Here is a 16,519-nt window from a genome sequence, read left to right as displayed (position 1 = left end):
ACACTTACCTGGGAGTAAGTCCCACTGAACCCAATGGAGCTTACTTCTGAGTATACATGTATTGGGTTGCAGGTGATTGCAAGGGGAAAATGTAACCACATATTCAGATAACCTCTCCACTTTACAAAAGTGACCTCACAGCTGAGGAGTTGTGCTGTATGGTATGTGAGAATGTGTCCCTAGACTCAAGCCCTCCTGTTCTGCAGCATTCCAAGTCAGCCCTTCTTGCTTCTGTGAGACAAATCCTGAGTATATATATACACATATTCCTAATTTCCATAGAATGTATCACATGGCCACTCTGGGCTCCTTCTGGAGGTAGGGCGGGATATAAAAGAGTAAATCATCATCATCATTATCATCCAGTCTATTAAGTTAATCTTTCCAGTCAAACAGTATTTTCCTTTTTTTAAAAAAAAATGCTAATGTTCTATCCACCTGACTGATCTTGTCAACCTTATATATGACTTTCCCCTCCATTGAATGTGAGAAATTATTGGAAAAGTTTTTCATCAGTACAAACTACTGCATTTCCCCACTGAGTGGATCTGTCCCCCATGAGTAAAGCTGTTTGTGGAAAGGGCCAATGCTTATGGCATCTTCTTTAAATTCAAAATATGCTCAGCAAGATTAGTCAAAGTAATGATGGTCACAAAAACTAGTTGAGCTACAAATACACACATACACATTGAAATATTGTCAGGAACCATAATGAATTAGACAAGCTTTAGCATTGTTTTACATAAAACTGGAACCCATCAAGACATTTCTTGCTTTGGGGATGGGGGCAACTATTTCCATTACTCAAACCTCTGACAGTTTTCCGATTAGTCAGTAAAGGCACTTCAAGAATACACGAATAGGGCAGTAATATAAAATGATGATAGTGCTAGAAAAATATCAATTTCCATTTGAAATCTATGTAAATTATTAAAGAAAGGCTGATAGCAACAATACAAGCTAAAGAAAAATGATGCCACATTATTGCATCTAGCTGCCTCCCCCTTCTTCCAGGTCTTCCCAGTCACATTTGTTTAGGTTACTGACAACAACAAGAAAGAACAAGTTTTCATATGCCCTGTGGAAAGGGGAGCCACGGAGGCTGTTTTCCTAGTGCCTCATGCATCATCTATGGATCTGACGGCTAAATTCTGATTTCAGACTCTTTATTGTCAGTGATGGATAGTGATGATTTATGAAGCAGAAAAGGCAAAACTTGATTTTTCCACTAGCCGATTAGGCTTCGGGTAAGAAAAAATGTGTTTTGGGTTGTAGATGCAGCAAATTTCATATGGAAGACACTGACAGAGAATAAATACACAACACAATCATTTTGTTTATGCAGTCTCTATCTTGAGCATGTCTACTTTTTAAAAGATGATGAGAGGGGTTGGGGAGAAGGATTAAGAATTAAAGGAACTGAGGAGGCAAACATTCTAATCTTGCATTCATATTCACTGTCTTATCAAAAGCTGCACCGTATGATTCTTTCTATACTGTGTTGAAGACATTTGAAGATGTGACAGATCTGATTCAAAAGCACATATTACAATGCTAGTAGAAACTAGCTCACTTCAGAATGCATAGGGGGACTGCAAGTTTAAATGCTTCTACATGTCAAAGCTCCCTACATGTGGACACTGACAAGGGTTCCAGCCTAATCTTGTCTGTGATGTGCTAGTTTTCTACATGTGTGGCAAAGCATTCGATTATGTGGTACAGCCAGTGCCAGCTTCATCAGTTGGCTCTGCCATGTTTGACAGAACAGAGTGAGTCCTGGGAGGTCTGCATGTGGGGGGCAGGGTTCAGCCTAGGAATGGGAGTGGAATAGATTTCACTGAACTTCAGTTTCAAAGTGGACTTGCTTGATCTACATTGTCCAGACCCATGTGTGAATTGGAATGCAAGCCCACTTTGGAATCCACATTCCGAAATTCCATTACAAGGTGGTTTGATTGCTGTGGCTCTGCCTCTCTTTTCCTTTCTAGTTTTTAAAGAAGCTAATTGTGGCTGTCCAGAAGTGTGGCTAATTTGAAGGCATTGCTTCTGAGTGGCCATGCTACAGTTTGTTCTTGGTCCAATATTAGCAATGAGAACAAAGATCTGCTGAAAAATGTCACTCCCCAATTCTGCCAAATCTGATTTTCCATTTATAATAATTCATATTGTCCAGAGTAAAGATGCCAAGTCTGTGAACCTAACCTCCCCTTACCTGGGAGTAAACCCTGCTGAATTTAATAGGCTTACTTCTGAGTAGACATGGTTAGGATTGCACTGATTAATCTATCTTGTTTGCAAAGAGCTTTGATTTCCTCTAGCACCGTCAGCCTTGGGCCTTATTGAACCTGACATAATCTGAGCTGCTACTTTCATAAATGAATTAAAAATTGGTTTCAATTTTGTTAAATATGACTTCTAATACGTTACTCCAGTTTTGAGCTGTTTTAAGTTCCTGTATACATAAAGGAGAAACGCTAATGTGAAATGGTTGCTAAATTTTGCCATTTTAAACTTTACAAGATTTGCAATTACCTTGAACCTATGTTTTGCATAAATTAATATGTGGCCATGTCTGAATTTCATGCCCATCTTTTTTGATGTATTCAGGGTGGCGTGAATGGCTTAACAGGAGAACTGGAATTTGCAGAAAATGGTGGGAATCCCAATGTCCTTTTTGAAATCTTGGGTACCAACTATGGAGAAGAACTTAGCAGAGGCATTCGCAAGGTGAGCATATATTCTCTAATTCTGGGTTGTTTGTTTTGAAATGTTTCATATTTCTTAAAGAAGAATGTGACTGTAATAAAAAGAACTGTAACTGCTGAAGCTGTGTTATTTTAAGAGTGGCAAAAAAATTTTTTTTAATTGTATTTTGGAGGGATTTGACTAGAACCTGTGGCCCTTCAGATGTTGTTGGATTACAGTTCTCATTCTTTCTGACTAGAGATGTGGAGGCCAATAAAACCAGGGGTGGGGGGAACAATTTATCCATTTTTTTTTCAATTATGGAAAAAATGGGGGGAAACAAAACAAAACAAGAAAGAAATAGGTTTCTCTGGGCCTTCACATCTCTGTCCGTGACTGTTGGCCATGGTGGTTGGGGCAGATAGGAGTCTGAGTCCGACAGTAACTGGAGAGATACAGAAGAGTCTGACTTGATGATAGGCACTGAGTTTCACCGAAAACAGCATACTAAAGAGAATTTGAAGTTTCCTGCTTGGGCAAAACATCCAAGAAATTTCAAGGGAAGCCAAAAGGATGTCAGTAAGTTTATCAAAATGTTCCAGGGTGTTTCCACACATTCCCGGATAAGCTTCTCTCATGAGTGAAGTGAAGGTTGCCATTCCATAACAGCAATTTCAGTAGAGTATATTTTGCGTTGAAATATACGTAGCGATATCATAGTGGGTTGCAGGCAATGAGATGCTTATCTTTTTAGATGTTGATAACCAAACAGAAAATCCTCTGCAAAATTGTGTATTCCACCATGATAACCTCTCACTTTCTTGTAAATAAATGATAGCGTTTCTAGAAATGACTATAACAGGAGAAAAGACACATAGAATGGACATTAGATGAATGATTCACAAATTTATGCTTTTTCTCCCCTACAAGAATTGCTTCAATCCTGAAACGACAACTTATCCTAGCACTTTCCCCCCCCCCAAGGGTTTTCTATTATACAACAAAGGGCAAACAAAATATACCTTAAGGTGAATAAAGACGGTATGAACAATAATAGAGGGAAACCTCCTGTTGAGATGATATTAATGTTTTCTTTTTTAGCAGTTTTTTCCCCAGAGTTTTGAAATGTTTGAAATGTTGAAATGTTTTGAAATGTTGGATCTGAGGTAGTACAGAAGGTCTAAACAGCCATTACTTCCTAGGTCAAAGAAAGACTGATTACATGTTTTTTGGAGCCATCCCCATCCAGCAAATCAAAGCTATAATAGCAGAACTGGAAATTATTACTATAAGCCAAGGGATTCCTTAGCATGATGTGTGGGGCAACACTATTATCTCTCATTCAAGTGGGGTCACACTACTTGTTTATTTTTGTAATATAGTAGTGCTTCAGTTAATAAATCCTCCAAGAACAAAGCTCCTTTTAAGGAAGGGTTTTTTTAAAGTGAAACTGACAAGCATTGCTTGCTATGGATAAACCTTCAAGCCTGTGCCTTTGCTTTAAGGTGAAACTGACCAGCCTGTGTCTTTGCTTTGCTATCAATTAACTGATAAGCCTGTACCTTTGCTTTGCTAGGGTGAAACTGACTAGCCTGTGCGCTTGCTTTGCATTAAAGAGATCTCTTGCTTTCTCCCAGGGCTGGGGAGGGAAGGATCCAATTAGATTCAGAAGAGGGAGTGGGTGCCGGGTAGGCACCCTTTAAAGCCCCTGTTGAATCTGCCTCCACCATCTATGAGTGGGTGTAAGAACCTATCGCTATTCTTTCCATGTTATTCCTACCTCTGGTATCAACGTTTCTGTTAAAGAAATAATATCCAGGAACACATCTACTTTGTTAACTGAGGTATTACTGTACATATAGATGGGAATATGGCCTGAGGTGATGTGAAGTCAATAGAGCTCTGCAGTATATCATTAATCTATTTTCATGCCACAGCAGAAAAAGAAAAAAAGAGGGGAAAGCGCTCAAAGAAAGTGCTCAAAGAGAAATGTGTAACAGTCCCCACAGCCTTGAAATAGTACTTCATGATGCTTCTCTGTAGGCCCAACTACTGACTTTTTAAATTAATTTTGGTCACATTTTGTGGCATCTTGTTTTTAACTTTTTCTGTTGGATAAAACTCTGGCTCAGAGGTCTTCAATCTCTGCCTTCTCTTAAGAAACAAAGCCAGAAAAATCAGTCTGCTATATATTTGTTTGCTGCATTTTGAATGTCAGCAATTGAAAGTAGGGCCCCATTCACACCACACAGTTATTCCACTATTATTCCACTTTAAATAGTCATGGCTTCCTCCAAAGATGAGAGCCAGTGTGGTGTGATGGTTAAGGTGTTGGACTATGACATGGGAGACCAGGGTTCGAATCCCCACACAGCCATGAAGCTCACTGGGTAACCGTGGGCAAGTCACTGCCTCTTAGCCTCAGAGAAAGGCAATGGTAAACCCCCTCTGAATACTGCTTACCATGAAAACCCTATACCTAGGGTTGCCATAAGTCGGAATCGACTTGAAGGCAGTCCATTTCCATTTCTCCCAAAGAATCCTGGGAAATGTAGTTTGTGAAGGGTGCTGAGAGTTGTTAGCAGACTCCTATTCCCCTTGCAGATCTACAGTTTCCAGAGTGGTTCTGAGGGAACTCTGGGAATTGTTACTCTAGGAGGGGAATACAGATCTCCTAGCAACTCTCAGCACCCTTCAAACTACATCTCCCAGGATTCTTTGGAAGAAGTCATGTTGCACTAAATGTCTTTCACACTGCTGCAACAAAAAACTTGTTTCTATCGCTCACCGATTATACACATAGGCACTGTAGTTTCCCCATAATGTATCTCGCCATGTCTCCATGTGTCCCCTTTTCCTTTTGCTTCTGACATTTTTGTGGGGTGGGGAGGAACTGCTACCCATGCCTATGCTGGAATGCCAGCATTTTCACTATGTAAAAAGGGCAGGAGCAAATTGCATGCTGGGATACCACACCCCAACTGGTCATGTGAGCAACAGTAGCATGACAGTGCAGAACTCCTGTGATTTCCTGGATTTTAGAGCTTACAAACGAATCATTTATCATGGAAACAAATGTTCCACTATAATCCATTAGATTTCCAGAACTGGCTTCTACATCTTGTGAAAGACAAAAAAAAAGGAGAGAAAAGAAACATTTGAAAATTATGAGGTAAGGAACCATCAGGAGAACAGATGAAACTGTTATCTGAAGGCACCCTAGAAGGGGAGAAAGAAGATGCAGAAGTAATTCATGCTTTCTTTTCCTACACTTTGGATATGTTTGCATGCTGTAGTTTAGTTATAGAGCATCTGCTTTGCATGCAGAAGGTTCCAGGTTCAATCTCTAGATAGGGCTGGGAGAGAACCCTGTCCAAAATCCTCTGGAAAGACACTGCCAGTCAGCGTAGAGCTTCCTGTGTGCCTCCATTCAAATGAGGAAGATGTGCATTTTCCTAATATAAGGACCTGAAAGCTTGCAGAGAGGAAGTGTGAATCACTCATTATTCTTCTCGCCATTTCTGGAGAACTTCCAAAGCAACTCTTGCAAACTATTTTTGGTGTGGTTTTTTGAGAGTGTGGGTAAGGCTGATAGCAGTCATTTTAAGTTACATTTTTATACCAACAACAACAACAAAACCCGCTTGGTCTGTTTTGTTCCTTTTCTGCTTTCATATTTTCTGATATGATAAATTAGGATCTTAGAAACTGGTGTGAAGCTAAGAAATTATTGATGAAGACCAATTTAAAGCAAAGTTAGTGTTCCTTTCTTTGCTCTTGTATATATTAATATAATGGATTGAGGTTCAACAAACTCACAACTTCCCAGTGTTTATGCAGCCATTCAGAAACACTAGTTATGTGTTCTGAGTTTTAGTGATCCTGCATCAAGACTCAATTATCATTTGGAACTATGATTTTTTTTAGTATCATTACAAAGTAACAGTCCAAGATAAACTTCAATGTCTTCCAAGATATCAACTCTCATATTCTCAAAGTTGTGAATTAATTTACAGTCACATCACAGCTGCAATCCTAACACTGCTGCAACTCTTAACTGCCTCTACCAATTCTTTGAATCTTATATGGAGTTGAAAGGGTAAAATAACAATGAAATAAGTTTTTGAAGAGAACAAGTTCTTCCATTAGAGGAAAGGATGAAAGAACCCTCTCACAAATAGAAATCTGGTGCTTTCTGAAATATTTATAGAAATATCCTTGCCCCATCTGACTACATTAGTAAATTATTTTCCTTAATTCTTCTAATGAGGCCAGTAGATAATACCTTTTTCAACACTCCTTTCAGTTTAATTCTGATTACAAATTTGTCACAGTCAGATAATACATGTAATAGAGCATTTCTAAAACATAGACCCTTGTTTGAAAGTATTGATATAAACCAATAAAACTTGATTATTTTAAATGGTATATTTTATGCCACCCCAAGTTCCCTGTTCTAGCTGTTTTGGGAGAAAATGTATTATACACAACAAAGCTATTTGGAGAGCAAAATGGATTTAAAATACTACTGAATTTATCTTACAGTTTTGAAATGATGTGACTGCTCTTTTTTAGATTGTGCTTCTTTCTATTGGTCTACAAAAACAAATGCTAGTAGCATTTTATAGAATCTTTGTCTAGTGGAGGGCCCAAAATAACTATTAGGATTGAGTCACATGTGCATTCCTTGACCTCTCCTCACTTGAGTTCTCAATGCTTGACTGAAGTTGTGAACTGACTCCATTTAAAAGTACCGTGAGCTGACATTCTGTGATATTCATGCTATGTGTGTTGTGGTTCACTCATACTTATAATTTAATACTTGAAACTGAAGTCAGTGAGTAATACACAACTGTAAATTGGTCCCTACAGCCCTGAAAAATGTGTTTTATATTATGAAGCATAAACTTAGTTTGGATTTAAGTTTAAAATTAAGTTTGGGGTAAAGCTGACAGAACAATAATATTATTTAGTCAATGCTTTGGGGGTCTTAATCAACATTCATCAATTTTCATTTTTTAGAAGTAGTGTATATTCAATTGTATAATATCTGGTACATAGTGTCATGGATATTAGGAAAGTCTTTGAACATACTAATAAAACATATCACTTCACTAGTTTATATAGTCATACACTAAACTCAGGCAGGCAATTTACAAGATATATAGGTACATGAAATTTTAGTAGATGTATTTTTTATGTTAGAAACCACCCGCATATGATTTTGTACAAATACTGCTGGGCCAATATCTATTGCTTTTTATTTAGATTTAGATTTTAGATTTGTGTGTTTGTGTGTGTATGTGTGTTAGTGTGTGGGTGTTTATTTACATTTAATGTGAAATATGTTCCAAAGCCTTGTTCATCCATACATGGATTACATCACCATTATTTTTATTTTATATAATGGGGAGTCTATGCTTCAAGACAGTATCTTTCCCAAGGCAAAGTTCTTGCCTAAGGTGAAACTCAGATTGCTCACAGTGGATTTATGCCATGTTTGTGGACATCTCATTTTAATACCACATTGTGGATCTTATGGGGCTGGTGTACATCATTTTCTGCAGCCTTCATTACAAAAGTCTTCAATACGTCCAGCATCATATCCTACCTTCGTTTACATTGTTTCCCTAATAAATCAATGACCAAAGTTTTATTACAGGGTGGCATGGATCCCCATGTTGCATTATCTCCCTGTAACATGTAGAGTCATTTACTCTCATCACATTGTGCATTTCCAGTCACTATGTTCCACATAGTTGGCTGCAGACACCAGGCCTTATGGTGCAACACATAATATATCGTCCCTCCCTAAGGATAAAGAACATTAGTTTGGGGACAGAGTATATAATTCCATGTGTCTTGTTTTTATTATAAAATAGTAACTTGAATCCTTGAGAGCTAATTCACACATCTATTTTGGGGAGGGATATGGTGATATTGTCGATTTTTGGAGGGATTTTGGTATGGAAAACAAAGTCTTAAGACATGCCGTGATTGCAAAATAGTGCCAAAGAAAGACATGATCATGTTCACATTCTATTGTTCCCATTCAATGCATCATGTGGGAGCTGTGAAACCCATCGTCCTCTGCTATCATTCTAACCAGGCTTCCCACAGGTAGCAGATGGCTTCTACACAATAGGCTGCCTATGGCAGGTACTTGGAATGCAGGGAGCTAATCATTGCCAGTTCATGGATCAGTCCATGCCAAATGGCTTTTGGATGTTTCAGCATGAGCTGCACAGGGATTCTGCCTTGCCTTTTCGATATGTAGTGGTGAGAATTTTATGTGGTAACAAATTCTTGAATGGAAAATGCTATCGTGTTTTGACATCTGTTGGCTGGCGTTTGACATTTTGCTGGTATATATTTTTTGACATTCACTTTTTTGAGTGCCACCTCCCTCCCCTGTTCATACTACTGAAATACAAACTATTATGCCTCTAAATAACAAGACTAACAAGACCACAATCAAAGAAACAATGGCAACAAAGCGGGTGACCCGCTGGGTTTTGTATGCTAGCAGTGCTGCAGAAAATAAAACAAAGGGAAAATGAGTAAAATAAATGTACTTGGAGAAAAATATACATTCCTGTTTCTGTCAGTATTCCTACTCTTGTAAAATAGATGCAGCACGGATGTGTCCAAGCTGTACTCTCCCATTACTGTTTTTTAAAATGATTTACTAGGAAAACACTAATAGCAAGTGGGAAACTGACTACCCAGGACAGGGTTTTGCCATCACTGCAACAAAGTCCTCACAGCATTTTACATTTTCCTGTAGGACGGATGGCATCCATTCATCTATACAGGGAAAGTAAAGGAATGCATAACTGAGGTAGGAACTAAACCTGTCCCTGTCCCTTGGTGACACAGCAACCATCAAGCCTGATTCAATCTGCATAGCCTGTCCTGGGTTCTGCTTCATGGTCACATCAGAGTGTGACAGAATCTTAGAATGAGCTTTTGTATGTTTGTGTATTCATAGGTAAAATAGATCATTTCTATAGCATTCTTGAAATACAAAGTACATTACTGTTCATCATATGTATTGTTTCAATAATGTTGTAATGGGCTTGGAAGCCATGAAGTTCAGTGGGGATTTTAATATCGATTTCCCACATGAGGTTTAGAGAAGGGGTCTGACTAAGGGGAGAGGAATTTGGCTACTATCATGCTTCATTTTTTTTTTAAAAAAAGTTGTCCCTGTAAGACACAGTTGAGTTCTAAAAGCTACTGAGTGCCTTTCAGTGTGATGCTTTCTTTTGTAAGTACTGTAGACATGAGGGGGAGGAAGAGATCTTTGTTATGGTGGTATAAGGAATTTTATTTTATGTTTAGTTTTGTATAATGGAAAGGTTTGGTTGTTGATGTTTTTGAAATGTGTGTATGCATTTTACATTTTCTGTTTGTGATTTTGTAACTTCTGTTTTTGTAAATTGCATAGAACAGGGTTTCCAAACCGTGGACCAACAGTGACCTGCAAGCTTCATTCAATTGGTCCGCAGCGTGACCACATTCATATTGATTTTTAATTGTATTCTGTTGCTTCCTTTATTTCTTGCATTATATTTTATTGTATTACAGTCTGAATTCTATTGAATGCAAATTCAATACTATAATGTATTATAATATACATTATAAGAAATAAAAGAAACTATAAAAATACAATTAAAAATCATACAGCATCTAACACAGCACATTACAATTCCTTCAGCAGGCAGAAAAAAAAAACATTAAGCAGTCTGCCTAGACTATCAGCAATTTTCAAGTGGTCTGTGGGGAAAACAAGTTGGGGAACAAGTGGCCTAAAGGTTCAACCAAAATCTTATTAAAATCCAATATTTTGCTTGAAACAGAACTTGCAAGTGTATGCCTGATAATATAAATGATGCTGATTTTCCAATTCTAACATATTGTTCAGATCGGGATTCCTGGATGTTGGTAGTGGCTCCTAACGTGTGGAATGCCCTCCTCAATAAGATGTGCCTAGCCCTGCCATTATACATCTTTCACCAACAAGTGAAGGTATACCTTTTTGCCCAGCCATTTGGGGGTAGAGGATAAAGAGGATATAAGTGCCACCACCTCTGAATACCTCTTACCATGAAAACCCTATGAATATACCCAAAAAAGATTCATAGGGTCGCCATAAGTCATTATCGATTGATTTTAATTGTGTTTTAACATATATTTTTTGTTATTTTTATATAAAAAAGTATCCTAGGACCATAAGATGAACTGCAGGTTAAAAAGACAAACAATAAAGTCATAAAGAATCTAATGCAACTTAAAATCTAATATAGTATAAAATCAGCAGCAAAGGGTAAAATAAATACAGCAAAGCTAGCCACAGCACCAGAGGTTCATAGACCTAAAACTCCTGAAAGATCCAAGAAATGTCCAAGATCAAACAACACTGGTAATTTTAGGGTTCACAGCAATTTCTGGGAATACTTGCAAGGATAACCTTGCATCTACTTAAGGACGTTCACTTCATGGTGTGAGAACCACAGGCCTATTATCACCACTCTTGTTTGACCTTCGTTGACAATCCTTAAAAGGCTTGTTCTGACACTGTTCTTTGTGTAAAGACTTTTGGATCAGGGAACTAAACTGCCTTTGCCCCCTCTAGGATGCACACCTTAACGTGGTGAGGGGGTTTGAGCATGTTGAAAAAGCTGACAGCAATGCCGTCAGGGGTCTAGAACAAGAGGTTAGACTCCTAGCAGGAGCACCCATGGCAAAATGGTCAAAGCTGAGACACCAGACTAAGATGCAACCAAACTCAGAGGAAGGCAATGGTAAACCATCTCTGAATACCTCTTACCACGAAAACCCTATGAACAGAGTATCCAAAATGCAACATGAGATAGTGCTGGAAGATGAGTCCCCCAGGTCAGAAGGCACTCACTGAGCTACTGGGGAAGAACAAAGGACAAGGACAAGTAGCGCTGTGACTAATGACGCAGCTGGGTCAAAGCCGAAAGGAAGCCCAGAGGCTGATGCGCACAGATGCGAAAGGAGAGTCCAGAGTTGTACAATGCACACAATAGGAACATGGAATGTGAGAAGCATGAACCAGGGAAAGTTAGAAATTATCAAGCAAGAAATGAAACATATCAACATTACAATACTTGGTGTGAGCGAACTAAAATGGATGGGAACGGGACATTTTCAATCAGACAACTACAAAATATTTTATTCAGGAAATGAGAAATTAAGAAGAAATGGGGTTGCTTTAATAGTGAGAAGTGATGTAGCAAAAACAATTAAGAGCTATAATCCAAGGTCTGAGCGAGTTATATCACTGAGATTAAACAGGAAACCTATTAACATATTAACATAACTATCATAAAATAATAATAATAAATTTTATTTTTCAGCCGCCTATCTTTCTGGATTAGGGACACTCTAGGCGACGAACAACAAGAATAAAAACAATACATATAGATCAACATAATCAAATTTTAAACTAAAAAACCATTCATTAATTCAGAACATAAATTAATCTGTCCCAATCTTGTAGGCCTGCCTGAACAGCCAGGTCTTCAAGGCTCGGCGATAGCTGGACAGGGAGGGAGCATGTCTGAGATCGAAAGGGAGAGAGTTCCAGAGGGTGGGGGCCACAACAGAGAATGCCCTCTCTCTGGTCCGTACCAGCCTAGCTGTTCTCACCAGTGGGACCGAGAGAAGGTCTTGCGAGGTTGATCTCGTCAGGCGGCACAATCGGTGATTCTGGAGGCGTTCATACAAGTCTATGCTCCAACGGCAAATACAGAAGAAGAGGAATTGGAGAGATTTTAAGTAGAAGTAATGGAAGAAATTGAATACACACCAAAGCAAGATGTGCTGATAATCATGGGGAACTGGAATACAAAATTAGGGAACTGAGATAAACTAGGAATTGTGGGAAAATGGAGCTTAGGAGATAAAAATGAAGCAGGACAAACATTTATTGAATTCTGTGAAGCCAGTAATTTGTTTCTTGCAAACACATTTTTTGAGCAAGCGAAAAGATGACTATACACGTGGACATCACCAAATGGTCAATATAGGAATCAAATTGATTATATAATTGGTAGCAGAAGATGGAGAAGTTCCATACTTTCTGCAAAAACAAGGCCAGGAGCAGACTGTGGTACAGATCCTGAATCATAATATCAAAAATCAGAGTAAAGCTAAAGAACAAAGCAATCATAATGCCAAAATACAATTTAAATAACATCCCAGAAAAATAGAAAGATGAAATAAGGAACAGATTTGAGGCTTTAAACTGAGTTGATAGAGAACCAGAAGAACTATGGAGTGAAGTCAGAGACATTATCAGGGAAGAATGCAAAAAGACAATACCTCTAGTTAAAAAGACAGAAAGACCTCAATGGATGACTGAAGAAACTCTTAAAATTGTTAAAGAGAGAAGGAAAGCAAAAGCAAAAGGGGAGAGAAACATGGTTAGAACCCTAAATGCAACAATACAGCGACTAGTACATAGGGACAAAGAGAACTATTACAATGGTTATTGTATAGAAATAGAAAACAAAAAGGGTAGAATAACAGCCCTATTCCAAAAGATTAGAGAAATGAAAGGGAATTTTAAACCAAGAGTAGGGATGTTGAATAATCAACAGGGGAACACACTGACTGACCGAGATGAAATAAAAGGAAGATGGAAGCAATACACTGACGAACTCTACAAAAGAGATGCAAGGATGACAGATTCATTCATGGGGGAACTGTGTGATGAAGAACCAGAAATTTTAGAATGTGGGGTGAAAGCTGCTCTTAAAATACTTGGAAGAAACAAATCACCAGGAACAGATGGCATACCAATAGAGATGCTACAAGCTGCTGAGACTGAATCTGTCCAAATTTTGACAAAAATATGTCAAGAAATATGGAAAACTAAACAACGGCCCACAGATTGGAAGCATTAAATATACATCCCAACTGCAAAGAAAGGGGATACCAGGGAATGCAGTAATTGTCGAACGATTGCCTTAATATCCCATGCACGTAAAGTAATGCTCAAGATTCTACAACAAAGCCTCTTACCATATATGGAGTGAGAAATGCCAGACTTCCAAGCTGGATTTAGAAAGGGAAGAGGCACCAGAGATCATATTGCAAATATGGATATGGACCAGACCAAGGAATTTCAGAAGAAAATCACCCTGTCCTTTATAGATTACAGCAAAGCCTTTGATTGTGTAGATCATGAAAAACTATGGAATGCCTTAAAAGAAATGGGGGTGCCACAGCATCTGATTGTTCTGATGCGCAACCTATACTCTGGACATGAGGCTACTGTAAGGACAGAATATGGAGAAACCAATTGGTTCCCCATTGGAAAGGGTGTGAGACGGGGTGCATTTTATCATCCCATTTGTTTAATCTATACGCCGAACATATCATACAGAAAGCGGGATTGGACCAAGATGAAGGAGGTGTGAAAACTGGAGGGAGAAATATCAATAATTTAAGATGTTCAGACAATACCATACTTTTAGCAGAAACCAGTAATGATTTGAAATGAATGCTGATAAAAGTTAAAGAGGAAAGCACAAAAGCAGGACTATAGCTGAATGTCAAGAAGACTAAAGTAATGACAACAGAAGATTTATGTAACTTTAAAGTTGACAATGAGGGCATTAAACTTGTCAAGGATTATCAATACCTTGGCACAGTCATTAACCAAAATTTATTTTATTTATTTATTTTATTATTTAATTTGTATCCCGCCCTTTCTCCCAGCAGGAGCCCAGGGTGGCAAACAAAGCACTAAAAAGACTTTAAAACATCATAAAATACATTAAAACAGAACAGCATCTTATAAAAACCTTTTAAATAGGGTTAAAAACATTATTAAAAAACATATGAAGACAATAGTCAAAAATCAGAAGAAGGCTAGGACTGGGGAAGGCAGCTATGAGAGAACTAGAAAAGGTCCTCAAATGCAAAGATGTATCACTGAACACTAAAGTCAGGATCATTCATACCATGGTATTCCTGCTCTCTATGTATGGATGTGAAAGTTGGACAGTGAAAAACGGGGATAAGAGAAAAATCAACTCATTTGAAATGTGGTGTTGGAGGAGAGCTTTGTGCATACTATGGGCTGCAAAAAAGACAAATAATTGGGTGTTAGAACAAATTAAACCAGAACTATCACTAGAAGCTAAAATGATGAAACTGAGGTTATCATACTTTGGACACATCATGAGAAGACATGATTCCCTAGAAAAGACAATAATGCTGGGAAAAACAGAAGGGAGTAGAAAAAGAGGAAGGCCAAACAAGAGATGGATTGATTCCATAACGGAAGCCACAGACCTGAATTTACAAGATCTGAACAGGGTGGATCACAACAGATGCTCTTGAAGGTCGCTGATTCATAGGGTCGCCATAAGTCATAATCAACTTGACGGCACATAACAACAAAGTGGCTTTGAGATTATTATGCTCCTTGCTGATTGAGGGCATTTCATTAAGTCCTGTTACAGTGCTTTAGTGCTATAATTGATCGGTAGTCAATTCTGCTACTGTACAAACGGAAAAGTTTTTTAAAAAGCTTTTAGGAACAACCAGTAAATGTCCATGAAATAGGAGGAAAATGGCATTGTTGACTCTTTCAACAGAATCAAAGTGCTGGTGATTAAAGAAGGGAAATGTAACTATTTTTGGAGGCATATGGCACTCAGCAGGTGCTGTCTTGGGTGGTCCTTGATCACAATTACTTCATTGCTGAGCATGAATACAATAGATTGTATGGACATGTCTTCATATATGTCCCCTATCACAAAAGATAGAGTATACAAAAATTGTTGCTGTTGTTAAGAACATAAGAAGAGCCTGCTGGATCAGGCCAGTGGCCCATCTAGTCCAGCATCCTGTTCTCACAGTGGCCTACCAGGTGCCTGGGGGAAGCCTGCAAGCAGGACCCGAGTGCAAGAACACTCTCCCCTCCTGAGGCTTCCGGCAACTGGTTTTCAGAAGCATGCTGCCTCTGACTAGGGTGGCAGAGCACAGCCATCATGGTTAGTAGCCATTGATAGCCCTGTCCTCCATGAATTTGTCTAATCTTCTTTTAAAGCCATCCAAGCTGGTGGCCATTACTGCATCTTGTGGGAGCAAATTCCATAGTTTAACTATGCGCTGAGTAAAGAAGTACTTCCTTTTGTCTGTCCTGAATCTTCCAACATTCAGCTTCTTTGAATGTCCACGAGTTCTAGTATTATGAGAGAGGGAGAAGAACTTTTTTCTATCCACTTTCTCAATGCCATGCATAATTTTATACACTTCTATCATGTCTCCTCTGACCCGCCTTTTCTCTAAACTAAAAAGCCCCAAATGCTGCAACCTTTCCTGATAAGGGAGTCGCTCCATCCCCTTGATCATTCTGGTTGCCCTCTTCTGAACCTTTTCCAACTCTACAATATCCTTTCTGAGATGAGGCGACCAGAACTGTACACAGTATTCCAAATGCGGCCGCACCATAGATTTATACAATGGCATTATGATATCGGCTGTTTTATTTTCAATACCTTTCCTAATTATTGCTAGCATGGAATTTGCCTTTTTCACAGCTGCCGCACACTGGGTCGACATTTTCATTGTGCTGTCCACTACAACCCCGAGGTCTCTCTCCTGGTCGGTCACCGCCAGTTCAGACCCCATGAGCGTATATGTGAAATTCAGTTTTTTTGCTCCAATATGCATAATTTTACACTTGTTTATATTGAATTGCATTTGCCATTTTTCCACCCATTCACTCAGTTTGGAGAGATCTTTTTGGAGCTCTTCGCAATCCCTTTTTGTTTTAACAACCCTG

At 38.6% G+C, this 16,519-nt stretch overlaps 1 protein-coding gene across 1 annotated transcript in view; it reads left to right on the top strand.

Moving 5' to 3' along the window:
* Positions 1-16,519, top strand: part of GRID2 (glutamate ionotropic receptor delta type subunit 2) — an 887,701-nt gene that overhangs the window by 570,622 nt on the left and 300,560 nt on the right. The window contains exon 7 of the mRNA XM_061583023.1: positions 2,608-2,727. Coding sequence (XP_061439007.1) covers positions 2,608-2,727 — 120 coding nt within the window. The remainder of the gene's footprint in view (positions 1-2,607; positions 2,728-16,519) is intronic.

The sequence above is a fragment of the Rhineura floridana genome, chromosome 9, assembly GCF_030035675.1.
Source record: "Rhineura floridana isolate rRhiFlo1 chromosome 9, rRhiFlo1.hap2, whole genome shotgun sequence".
In the NCBI taxonomy this organism is placed as follows: Eukaryota; Metazoa; Chordata; class Lepidosauria; order Squamata; family Rhineuridae; genus Rhineura; species Rhineura floridana.
This window is presented reverse-complemented; position numbering and strand designations above follow the sequence as displayed.